The sequence below is a fragment of the Diorhabda carinulata genome, chromosome 10 (genome assembly GCF_026250575.1).
Source record: "Diorhabda carinulata isolate Delta chromosome 10, icDioCari1.1, whole genome shotgun sequence".
Taxonomy (NCBI): Eukaryota; Metazoa; Arthropoda; class Insecta; order Coleoptera; family Chrysomelidae; genus Diorhabda; species Diorhabda carinulata.
The window spans coordinates 1,796,772-1,810,640 of NC_079469.1; the positions used below are offsets into that span (position 1 = coordinate 1,796,772).

At 28.9% G+C, this 13,869-nt stretch overlaps 1 protein-coding gene across 8 annotated transcripts in view; it reads left to right on the top strand.

Annotated features, from left to right (window-relative positions):
• The window catches only part of LOC130898943 (phosphatase and actin regulator 3), a 40,172-nt gene extending 28,001 nt beyond the window's left edge, over nucleotides 1-12,171 (top strand). For 4 of the 8 annotated variants that reach the window (XM_057808561.1, XM_057808563.1, XM_057808568.1 and 1 more), the window contains 7 exons: nucleotides 1,500-1,682; nucleotides 1,736-1,981; nucleotides 4,167-4,422; nucleotides 4,488-4,520; nucleotides 4,580-4,941; nucleotides 4,995-5,271; nucleotides 8,941-12,171. In XM_057808561.1, coding sequence (XP_057664544.1) covers nucleotides 1,500-1,682; nucleotides 1,736-1,981; nucleotides 4,167-4,422; nucleotides 4,488-4,520; nucleotides 4,580-4,941; nucleotides 4,995-5,271; nucleotides 8,941-8,956 — 1,373 coding nt within the window. In that variant the 3' untranslated portion in view covers nucleotides 8,957-12,171. The remainder of the gene's footprint in view (nucleotides 1-1,499; nucleotides 1,683-1,735; nucleotides 1,982-4,166; nucleotides 4,423-4,487; nucleotides 4,521-4,579; nucleotides 4,942-4,994; nucleotides 5,272-8,940) is intronic. The other 4 variants (XM_057808562.1, XM_057808565.1, XM_057808569.1 and 1 more) reach the window with 1 other exon arrangement.
• The last annotated feature ends 1,698 nt before the right edge of the window (nucleotides 12,172-13,869 follow it).

The window sequence follows — 13,869 nt, forward strand, 5'->3', positions numbered from 1 at the left end:
GATTGGAAAATTGTGAAGAAAATTCAATAATTTAGAAATTTTCTGATAGAAAGTTTGAAAATATTTAAAATATATGAGAAATTTTGTGAAAATTACAGATTGATACGGAAATTTTGAATAATTCGCGAAAAATTTAAAGGATTAAAAAAATTTGAGATCGGGGAAATCGAAAACGAAAATTGATAAATTGAGAAATAATTTTATGAAAACTGGATTATTTTCGAAATTTTTTGCAAGATTGGAAAATTGTGAAGAAAATTCAATCATTTAAAAAATTTGTGAGAGAAAATTTGTGAATATCTTATAAAAATATGAGAAATTTTAGGAAATTTTGGAAAATTGGGAAATAATTTTGACATTTTAAAAATTCGCGAAAAATTGAACAAATTGAACGAATTAAAATATATATGGGATCTGATAAATAAATAAAATGAATTAAAAAATCTCAAAAATCCAAAAAATTGTCGAAAACGTTGATACATTCAAATTTCATTTTACGAAAACTGGAATATTTTCAAAAATTCTTAATCGGAAATTGTGGAGAAAATTTGATAATTTCGAAAATTCTTGAAAAAACATTTGAAAATCGTGCAAAAATATGAAGAATTGGTAAAAAAGGTTGCAAAATTAGGAATACTATAAGGAATTTCAAAATTCGGTGAAAAAAAATCTTTTAATAATCGGCAAGTTGAGTGAAATTCTGGAAAATTATCGTACATTCGAAAAAATACAAAAAACATTCTATAAATTTTTCATTATTTTTTCAAATTATCATTAGTTTCGAAAATCCCGAATCATTCCAAAAAAATTGAGAAATTCCAAGTGCCAAAAAAAAATTAATTGAATGACCCCCCTATTCTGACAATATTTTATACATTTCTCATCACTTTCACAACCAAATTTCCACCACAAAAACTTTTCTTCATTTTTTTTTCAACTCTCATTACATCGTCAAATTTCTAATCTCAAATGCCCGCATCGAAAATATTTTTGCATACTTCGAATCGATTTTTTTTCCATTTTTACAAACAACTTTTCATCTTCACGTTTCTAAGGTCTTAACACGTAAATTCCCGAGGGGAAAACTTCGAATGAAAGCGGTTCACATTATCGAAAATTCCATTTCGTATAAAATAAATATTTACATACACGAAATTTACAGCTTCAATAAAACCTAAAACGTAATTAATAGCAATAAAAAATCACTGCCAGATTTATTATAAACAACAATGAGCGGTGTCGGGTCCCTCGTTAAGAATCTAACCTCGTCGGGGCGCCGCCGCCGAAAAACGAACGATTTACAACAAAAACTACAATTACCAGTAAACGACGATGTAAAGGAACCCGATAAAGTACCTCAATGGGACACCGTCCTTCCCATAACGCCCCCCGCCGCTTTTTTACCTTCAGGACATCGAAAATCTTTCACAAACAAACACGGTACAAAAAAAATATAAAAACGTTTCCGTGGTAATTTAAACGTTTTACTTCAATTCCAGAGCCGAAAAAAGATAAGACTGATGGAGTGGCACACAACGGCGCTCTTTCTCCGAACGGAGAAACGCATTCGCACGTAACGCAACCCCCAGGAATGGAAAATATGGGCGGGAAACTCGAAAGGCCGAACACGCTGGGACACGGCAAATTAACCAGGAGATTGTTGTGTTATCACAGCGAACACTGTACGTGTTTTATCGAATTTTCTAATTTTTTTTTACTTAATATTTAATTTCAGTTGCAGATTCGCAATGTATGCAACCGAATAACACGCCGCCGCCTCAAGAAAAACATCTCCACAATATCCCGCCACCGCATTTACCCGTTGGCGGGGTACCGGGATTTATGTTGTCCGAATTACCCGAACCGCCCATTCCCGTTTCCGAAATTGGTCCGATTCCTCCGCCGCCTATGTTCAGTTCCCCCAGTCCCGTACCCAATAGATTATCGCCGCCACCCAATCATCACAATTACGATTACGACGGTAAGTTATAAATATTTATTCCATATATCGGTCGAATATATTAAGAAGTATATTAGAAATATTAAGTTGATAGCTCTAGTATCGCATTTAGTAAAAAAGCTGACCATACACGATAAATATATGAACCAAATTTATTAATATTTGAAAATAATTTTTTACGACTTAGAACTTTTTATATATTTTAATTTATCTTGATTTTAGGTCTTTTTTAATAGAAAATAATTTAAAAAAAAAAAGGTAAAAACTGACATTCTGATCTTTTATTAATATAATATTTATCTGTTTTTATGAAAAATATTAATGCAAATCCGAAATTTTTAATTTTGGACATCATTAACGTGGCAAACATTGGAATATTGATCGTTTATCATAATTTTCAACGCATAGACGTACAAAAAAAAATTAATCATTAATAACTAATTACCGGAAAGAATTACAAAAAATAGGTCTGGTAGTGGTGCAGATGGAATTTAATCGTTCTTTCATCGTAAATAAACACTGACGACCTAATCCAAAATATTGAAAATATTGATATTGATTTTGTATTGTCGAAAAAAATATTGTAAAAAATATTATTGATCCTGTGTGGTCTGCTATAATGGATAAACAGCGTGATGTCACGGCCGCCATATTGTTATTCTAGGTTATATTTCTTTACCAAATGAAGTGTACGGTGTATCATTTACAAATTTAGTTATTTTATAGAGTTTTAAATACATTGTGCATTTTTAAGAAATTACTTGAGTGATTTTTAAGTGTTAATCAATTTTATAAAAAATCAAATAAAGTTTTAAGTGTTCCAAATAATAATTTACAAATAGTGGTGCGTTTTTTTAAGTAAATACATCGTGGGATCATTTTTCTAATCCCAAGTTAAAAGTTGCTATTTGAAAATATGTCCTGAACTACTCATGTTTCCAAGGAACTTTTATCTTACCGAGAAAGAGGTTTGATTAACGTTTTTTCATAAAAAAAAGTAAATTTGTTGTTTGTGACTAATTTATTTTATAATGGCTTTATCAATAAGGATTTTGATTTTTGGTATACTTTCTTTTCTTCTAGAAACTATTCAATAAATTTGTTAAGTCTAGTTTAAAAAAAAACAAGTTTTACAACAAAATTTCTTTCCATTTTCCAAGATATTTTCCTATATAATCATTCTCTACGCTTTTTAAAACTTTCCATGTTATTTTTATAAATTAATTTGTATTTGATCAATTTTCGAAATAATTTTATGGATTTATTGGTTCTCAAGTTTGGAAACACTCAGTTGTCGCTAGACGCCAAATCTGGAGAATATAGAAGCTTCATTTAATTGAATCTTTATGAACATGTGTTATCATAACAAAAAAAATATTTCTTTTGTATACGTAAACAAGTTGGTGTTTTTTCCATTTTCAAATGACTCTGTTAATTAATTTACGGTTTTCCAAATAGTATCCTATATTTTAACCTTTCCAATTATTCCCAGTATCATATTTAAAATGTGAGATACGTATAGTTCGTGAAACACATTTTCCTTAATCTAATATTGCTTTTTATGAAACACTAAGTTTATTAGTTCGGGAGATATGAGCAAAATTATAAATAATGTCAATTTCAGTAATTCTATAAACTTGGAAGCCCTGTAAATTGGAATCCAGAGATAATCAGAGTTTGAAATCCACACATTTTGAGAATTGTTATTTGCTTTTTCTATTAAGCTGAAATATAACGCACTAAAGTTAATAGTTCAGGTGGTGTGGTCGAATTTAGCGGAATTATATCAATAAAAAATATTATTAAAAACTTTGATGCCTTATATCTCATAAAATAGAAACATTTATAAAGTAAAATTAACACGATTCGTAAGGCAATTCTTCCTAAATCTACTACTACTTTTTATTAATCCCAATTTCTATTAGTTCCGGAGATATGAGCAAAATTAGAAATAATGTCAATTTCAGTAATTCTTTAAATTTGGAAGCCCTGTATATAGGTAATCAGAATTTTAAATCCACACATTGGAGAGAATTGGTATTTGGTTTTTCTATAAAATTGAAATGCACGCATCTTTGGAAATTTTACTCGATTTTTTTTTCTATAATTTTGAAATGAGAATCGCCGTTACCCACGTTACTAAAACTCGAAAAAACTCTTCATCTTATCGATGGTAGATCGTATTTAAAGTACCAATTTAAAACAGAAAACGAAGACGAAGAAGAAGATGACGATGGTGAATACGACGTCGATCAATATTTCAGAATGCCCCAACCGGACCCGTCGATCGACACCAGTCGAATCGACGAGATACCGGCCAAGGAACCAAAATTCCACGCGATGCCTCTCAAATCAGCACTGAAGAAAAAATCGAATAGCGGACCAGCGACTCCGCAAATTACTCCGACTCAAGAAAATAGACCGTTGACGATGAGACAACAAGAATACAATTCTAGTTTCAAGTAAGTATTTTCAAAACAAAACTGAACCCCGATTTTTACATATTTTCATTTCATCGTACTGACAGAAGGTCGAATTTGAGACCTAGGATCAGAATCTGGTAACTATTTCGATAATTCTCGCTCCCGTACGAAACGTTACGAAAAATTTCAATTTCAGCAGCAACAAACCGGTCACGTTCGGTCTACCACCTTCGGTCGAAAACAAAGAAAACGCTCGACCACTCGTCATAAGAGAAGACGAAAGCGATAGCGATTCGAACGACGGTCCGATTCCTTATCGCGACGACGATTCCACGTCGGTGGAAAAACGTCTGGCGCTCAAAATGGCTAGAAAAGAAAGTTTATCTATCAAATTAGCGCTCAGGCCTGATCGACAGGAACTCATCAACAGAAACATCTTGCAAATTCAATCGGATAACGAAAGACAAGAGGCCAAAGAAGCCATCGGAGCCAGATTGATCAGGAGACTCAGTATGAGACCGACACAAGAAGAATTAGAAGAAAGGAACATATTAAAAAGTGAGTTGTATACAATTATTTAAATAATTAATATTAATCTGTTTTCTTTTTAGAACAAAGTCCGGCGGAAGAGAAGAAACAAAAAGAAGAAAAGAAACGTTTCCTTTTACGTAAATTGAGTTTTAGACCGACCGTGGAGGAATTGAAAGAGAAAAAGATAATCAGATTCAACGATTACATCGAAGTGACTCAAGCTCACGATTACGATCGAAGAGCCGATAAACCTTGGACTAGATTAACACCTAAAGATAAAGCGGCCATCAGGAAGGAATTGAACGAATTCAAAAGCTCCGAAATGTCGGTACACGAAAACAGTCGACATTTGACCAGGTAAATTTATCATTAAAATCGTTAAAATTTATTATTTCTACATTAATTCCTTCTTTTAGTCTTCATACATTCTTCTTGGTCGTTTATTTTCCATTAATTTCCAATTACGGAAACTGGGAACTGGTTTTTAAGTGTTTGAACCTCTTCAGCATCTGGCACTTTATAAATTCAACTAATTCTTCCTATTCTTCATTCATTTGCTTCCTATAATCATTTTTGACCAATTTTTCTTTTCTTTCGTCTTCGGAATACGTTTTACGAGGCAAATTTATCATTAAAATCGTTGAAATGTATTATTTCTACATTAATTCCATCTTTTAGTCTTCATACATCCTTCTTGGTCGTTTATTTTCGATTAATTTCCAATTACTGAAACTGGGAACTGGTTTTCAAGTGTTTGAACCTCTTCAGCATCCGGCACTTTATAAAAATTCAACTAATTCTTCCGGTTCCTCATTCATTAGCTTCCTATAATCATTTTTGATAAATTTTTCTTTTCTTCTTGATATTTTTCTGTTTTTTTTTCTTTCGTCTTCGTAATACGTTTGACGAGACAAATTTATCATTAAAATCTATTATTTCTACATTAATTCCATCTTTTAGTCTTCATACATTCTTCTTGGTCTTTTATTTTCCATTAATTTCCTATTATGGAAACTGGGAGCTGGTTTCAAGTCTTTGATCTTCTTCTGCATCTGGCACTTTATAAATTCAACTAATTCTTTTAGTTCTTCGTAAGACGTTTGACAAAGTAAATTTATCATTAAAACCATTAAAATGTATTATGTCTCCATACATTCTTCTGGTTGTTTAATTTCCATTGGTTTCCAATTACTAAAACTGGAAGATCTTCATTAACTAACTTAAAATGAATAAAAATGTTCATTAGCTAGCCTGGGACGATTAAAAAAGTTCATTAGCTAACCTGAAATGATTAAAAAAGGGTCATTAGTTGCCTAAATGATTAAAAAGGTTCACTAGCTAACCTGGAATGATTAAAAAGGTTCAATGACTAGCCTGGAGTAATTAAAAAGGGTTATTAGCCGCCTGCAATGATTGCAAAGGTTGATTAGCTAGCCTAGGATAATTAAAAATGTTCATTAGCTAAACTGGGACGATTAAAATGTTTATTAGCTAACCTGGAATTATTAAAAAAGGTTCATTAGCTAACCTGTAATGATTAAAAAAGGTTCATTAGATAGTCTGAAACGATTAAAAAGGTTCATTAGCTAGTCTGAAATTATTAAAAAGGTTCAATAGCTAGTCTGAAATTATTAAAAAGGTTCATTATCTAACCTAGAATGGTTAAAAAGGAACATTACTTGCTTAAGATTATTAAAAAGGTTCATTAGCTAGTCTGAAATGATTAAAAATGTTCACTAGCTAACCTGCAATGATTAGAAAGGGTCATCAGCTAGTCTGAAATGATTAAAAAGGTTCACTAGCTAACCTGCAATGATTTGAAAGAATCATTAGCTAGTCTGAAATGATTAAAAAGGTTCATTAGCTAATCTGGAATGATCCATAAGGTTCATTATATCCATCGTGAAAATATTTGATCCATTGGTTTGTCACTGATTTCTACTTTTATCGATTCTGAAACCCTAATATGCCCTATCAAATTTGTTTGTTTTAATTTTTGTTTGGTTTATCCCTTGGGAAGTGGCTAAACTTCTTTTTTTCTTCGCTGTAAAGTAACAGGGGGTAGGTATAGGAATATTCCAAAAGTTTTAATAGATCTAGTATATTCATCTCATTAGTCCTTATTAATTCGAACGGTATCTGTACATCCTCGTATATAAATATAAATAAGCGTTTTCGTAATGGGATTGTGGCAAAATTATACATCAAAGTATACTAACTCTAATATATTCCGAGCTTTCGATTACTTATGTATTCTTCATCGTCTGGGAATTGAATAGTTGAGAATTGCGTTGGATTGTGGCAAAATTAAACATCGAAATGTACTAATTCTAATATATATCCGAGCTTTCGAACACTTATGTATTCTTAATCGTCCGGGAATTAATTACGGAGTTTTAAATGTTACAAATTGATATTGATGCTTGATAGACAAATTGATTGACATATTTTTCGTAGAATACATAAAAAAAGAACTAGAATGATCGTTAAACGTAGAAAGAGGAGTATCGAGGGGGGTGTTAGTTCGAATTTGCAAAATTACTTGATGTACAATGTACTAAGTCAAAGAAAGAAAATACCCAACAAATTGGACGTAACTGTAGTCTATTTGGATGATTGGTAAATTAATGAAAATTTAATTTTCAGTAAGTTTAAAGGAAAATTCGTATCAAAAATAAAACTAATGATGTGAATAGTTTATGCTTATTGACTTTTATGTTTAATATTTAATCGTATGATTCTGAATCGCCACCAAAATACGTAAAATAATCTCAAATGAGGCTTTTCTCCACTTTCCTAGGTACTATCAGTACTATTTCAAGGTACTTGGACCTTTTACAGATATGGTGTCATTTTATTGGTTCTATCGGTTACTTATCTTCTACTACCATATCTATAATCTTTGGATGACTTGTGAGAAGAGTAACAGTCAGTTAAATATCATTTATGGCTTTTTTATCAACACTATACTACCTCATTGCTTGGTGGTCACAAAATTTTGTTTCTGTTGACGTTTTGGTATCCGATCCTCTTGTCGATATCAACATCTTCAATGGCTAGCGATTGCTAGGAGAGTTTGTAACTACTGACTAGATTCGACGGTATTAAGTCTAATCAGAGTGGTATAACAAACTCTTGTTTAATTTTGGGAGACCCTAACGATATATTTGACATACCTCATATGCTATCGGAATCTATATGTAAATATATTGAGGTTATGTTTATCAAAAACTGTTGAAATGGAGTTTGTTACGTATCGAAATAGTCTTTTAATGAATATGTGAAGTTTTCAGATAAATTTCTCATTTTCTAAGTTTTTCTAGTTTTGTTTGTTTATTGAACCTTTTGTCTATGTTCAACTCATTTTTCATAAATGTTCGAAGAAAACTAGTTTCTTTTGGGCTAAAACCATGTTTAAACTTGTTTTATGATTTTACCTACGTAAAAAATCCTATGACTCTAAACAAAGGTTGTCAAATATCAAAAACAGTACAGGAATCGAGGAAATGTTGAAACATTGAGGTTATGTTTTTAAAAATCCGTTAAAATGGCGCTAGTTATATATGGAAATGGTTTATTAATGAAAATGTTGGAATTTCAAAACAAATTTTGCAATTTTCTTATCGCTTTTGTTCGTTTGCTCAACATTTTTTCTATGTTCAAATTTTTTTTCAACAATTTTGAGGGATTTGAGATTAAAATAAATCCCTTTCGAAGGAAAATACTTTTTCATAGATCAAAACAAGTCGTTTCATGATTTACCTCACATAAAAACCTCCTGTGATTCTCGACAAGGTTGCCAGATAAAAAAGTAGAAAAACAGTATAGGAATCAAGGAAATGTTGAAACATTGAGGTTATGTTCATAAAAAACAGTTAAAATGGCGTTTATTATGTATTGAAATGGTCTATTGATAAAAATATTGAAGTTTTAGAACAAATTTCTCAATTTTTTTAACGCTTTTGTTTGTTTATTTACTAATATTTCAAAAACGAATCAAATGTTTTAACGAATATTTTGTTTCAGATTCCATAGGCCTTGACAATTGCAAGGCGAATTAGAAGAAAAGAAAATTACTGTGATGGGCGTAGTTGTAGTAATAATTCCCATAATCGCTTATTATTAATTGGATAAATTGCAAAAAAAATAGAAAAAAATAATAGGAGGACTCATGTTAGAATCATTAAAAAAATCGTGTAGGTTGTTTTTGTACATAAGTGATTTTTTTATTATGCAATGTTTTTATTATTAATTAATTATTAATTATCAAATTATCGATTTGTATATTATTTCACTTCTTTTTTTCGTTCACTGTTAAAGGACACTGTATATACATGGCGCAATTAAAGTAATACATCACAATAATTAGAGATCCACAGCTGACGTCTAATAATCTTTATTTACAATCACACACTGTATATTCAATTTTTTTAATTTTAGTGTGGTTGAAAATTTTTTCTCTCTAAAATGATATTAATCGAAAATAATGTTCGGTATACCCTCATATAAAAACCTGGTTTAATGTCTTGAGATCATCGATTAGTTATGAAAATTTTATTTTTTCTTAAAAAAAACCCAAATTTGAAAATGACGTTAAGTTAAGTATTTTACTTATAGTAGTTCAAATGTACTTTCGATTAAAATCTTTGTTAGCAAGATATTGTACGTTTGGCAACAGTTATTTTTTTTAATTCTCGTTTTATTCACCACATTTTCCACCAAATTTTTCATTTCCATAGAAAATTAAATGAAAAAAAGAGTCTAAATTAATATTTTTTGAAAAATTTAAATTCGGGATGGTGAAATTGATCAAAAATACAGAATTTTCTTTGTAATTTTTGGTATACCCTCGTATTAAAACTCGATTTAAAGCCTTGAAATCATCGATTAGTGATAAAAATATTTTTTAACAAAAAACTAATTTTTTTTAGAAGTTTTTATAATAATTTTCACATAACGATCAAATAATTTAAATTTGACTTTTAAAATAGAAAACTTCCCGTAGAAAAATATTTTATCTAGAAAAAAATTCTCTTTTTCATATTCGGTCAAAATTTCCAAAATTAATCATCACCATATCCAATACCTTAATATGATATTACTTGTTGTACGTCCCTCGTATTTTTTGTTTTAATTACATTTTTTTTTATTAGAAAAATGTCAGTTGGAAATCTAATTAACCATATTAAAGATACATTTGTTCAACATTTTCTAATACAACGTTAAATTGTTGTTTTACTCGAAGTAGTTCAAATGTACCTTCGATTAAAATCCTTGTTATGATGATATTGTGAGTTTGGCAACGGTTATTTTTTCTAAATTCCGTTCTATTCACCATATTTTTCACTAAATTTTTCTTTTTCATAGAAAATTTGATGAAATAAGTGTCTAAATCTAACCACAACGTTTTGAGATACTTTTACCAAATAATAATCAAATTACAAAAAAAAATGATGAATTTTTTAATTCTAAAGTATCTTGGTGTTAATTTGTTACAAAACAACTAATGACAATAAAAAAATCATTTTTCTCGGTTTCCACTGAGATAACTGAAATTTAAAATTTCTCTCCACTTTTTTCAGCATATTTGAAAAAAAATCTCCTAATAGGTACCAAAAATTGCTTCTAAAAAATATAAGCTTCGTTGTTGTGTGAAGAATACCTCTTACGATTGTTTAATCGGTTGGAATAGAGACATTTTCATGCATATTCTAGAATTGTCCCCGATATAGGAAAAATTTTCTCCTGTAGTGTAATTTTGTATAAGTTTTTCTTCCGTATGTTAGTCACTTACTATACATATTTATGTCCATTAGTTTTGATAGACCATACTAGGAGTGTTTTTAGATGATTGCGGGTGGGATTTTCCCCTTTGGTCTGTCATTTGACTAAAAAAAACTTTCAATGCCGACGAATCGTCTTCGAATAGTTAAAAATTACTCCGGTAGGAAATGCAACATTCAGAATCACCAAATGTAGAGTTTTACACACCGAACAATCACATATTTCGTATATAGAGGATATTCTTGAATACTTTTCTAAATTTGTTTGATTTCCAAATCCTATATTAATGAAAAATGACATTACATTAGAACAATTTACTGTTCTAGAAGTTTCTAAAAGGACCTAGATCTTATCTATATATTATATACCAACACTAATATATTAATAATCCAAATAAACGTGTTTCACCTCGTAAATAGGAAGTTTTAATTCCTTTTATTTTAAATTTTGTAAACATATATCAATTTACTGGGGTTTTTATATAAAAAAAATAATGGATGGTCCTGAATATAAATATTTATAGTAAATTATTGAAAATATTGGAAAAATAATATAGATCAAGTCATTTCTTAATTATTTGAACGGTTAATTAAATAATTAAATTATTTAATATACTTTTGATATAAATGTATTGTTAGGGCGTAAAAAGATGAATCGCCTATAATTTTCATTATTTTTTTATTATTCGTTGATATAAATATTATTTTTAATAAATTTTCGATTCGTTTTATGTTTACAACAATAACAATTTATTTTCTATTTAGAACGAATTTTTCATATCAAAAATAATTTTTTTTCTAAATCTACAAGAAGTCCCAAATTTTACATTCCGATGCTTCTAAATTTAATTTAGCGACTCAACACTCTTTATTTATTATAATTTGAACACTAATATACTTAAAATTTAATAAATACATATATATATATATATATATATATATATATATATATATATATATATATATATATATATATATATATATATATATAGGGTGATCTAATTATAAATATATTTAGATACATACAACGTTCTTTTAGTTATTTCTATCACTAACAAATCAATTTAGTGTCTAATCGATCATGTTAGGAAATATATTAATCCAATGGTGTTAGATCTGGTCGAACTATCGGTTAGATGAAATAATCGTTGCTGATATGTAATTTTTTTTAAGTTGTTTTTATATGTGAAGTCTGCTTAAGGCGCGAGCGAGACCTTCCTTTTAGATGTTTCCTTAATTTGTTTTTTAACCGATTTTAGAATTTGTATTGTTGACGTAAAGGATGTGTTTTATACATACATACATATATATATATATATATATATATATATATATATATATATATATATATATATATATATATATATATATAATTATAGTGTCAAGAGATGTTCTATTTATAAAGAAAACAAAAATATCAATTGATTATTATCGAGTTCTTATTATTTCAGTATTACTGGAAATAAATCGAAAAGGGAAACAAAACAAGACATTTTTGTTATTTATTACCCACCCTGTATTTCCTTTCGATGCTAATTTCGATTTAAAACGTTATTAGTTGATTCCGAATTGATTTATTTGAAATTTCAAAATATCAAAACTTATTTTTCAAATCGATATCAAATTAAAAAAAAATCTTTGATAGTATGAAAAATGTCAATTTTTTTGACAATAACTTATCTTCAAAATGCACTTATAGTACGGTTAAAGATGGAAACGACTTTACATTCAAAACATGAACATACAGCTGTTTATAGGTTACATAGTATTCTGATTAAATTAGTAATTGATTTTAAACGTCAATAATCATTTCAATCAGTCATCTACATACTAATAGTGATGTTAAATGTGTCATGAAACAGTAGATGATTAGTTCCCAAAATCGATTATCTTCAAAACGCACTTATTACGGTTAAAGATGGAAATAATTATCGAATTGACAGATTCAAGTTCGGAAAGTCAACTGTCTTAAAAACGTTGACACAGAGCAATTATTGAGAAATAATATTGAAAGAATCGGGAATCGGTTCAGCCGCTTAATTACATGCTCATAATGCAGTTAAATCGGAAGGTAATGATTAAAAATACTCAGAAATATCGAAATAATGACCTGAAACAGTCAGTGATTAGTTCCCGCACTTGATTATCTTCAAAACGTATTTATAGTACGGTTAAAAATGGAAATAATTATTTCGAATTGCGTTTGCGATTAACATTTCTGAAATACAGAGCGTTAAAGTACACATCAAAAATCAAGTTCAACTTTGAAATCTTATATCTCGAAAAATAATGACTTTAGAAACATGAAAATTTCGCAGGATCTACACATTCTCTTTATAAATCGATGGAAATTAAAAGAAATTAAGTGGAATGAATCGTACTGAATTTTTCATGGTACTAAACCATTAGGTGATGAATTTGCAAAACAAAAATACAGGATTTTAATTGAACTCCTACAAAAGAAAATAACAAAAATTTTGATCTGATTTTTCAGTTTAATGTTCTAAAGATATTAATTTATTTGTGAAAAATCGAGTTCGCGTTCCCGATTAAAATTTCTGAGATACAGAATGTTAAAGTAGACATAAAAAATCAAGTATAAAAAATATGTTTAACTTTGAAGTCTTATATCTCGAAAAATAATTACTTTAGAAACTTAAAAATTTCATAGTTTCAAAACAAATTCTTCATAAATCAATGGAAATTGAAAGAAACTACGTGAAAGGATTGGTACTGAACTTTTCACAGTACTAAACTATTAGGTGATGAATTTGCGAAGAAAATACATGATTTTATTTGAAAAATCCTACAAAAGAAAATAACAGAAATTTTCATCTGATTTTTTAGTATAATATTCTAAAAATATTAATTAATTTCTGAAAAAATCAAGGTTGCGTTCGCGATTAAAATTTCTGAGATACAGAGCGTTAAACTAGACACATCGAAAAAAAGAATATTCAATTTTAAAGTCTCATATCTCAGAAGATAATCGCTTTAAAAATGTGAAATTTTCAAATTTTGTATATAATTTAGTACTGAAACCATAAAAAATAGAAGAAAATATGTGGTACAATTTTTGTCAATCAGAGGAATTAATAGTTACGGTTCAGCATAAAAACAATTTCTCATTCATTTATTGTATTTTTTTTTTCGAAAATAAGGAATAAAACGA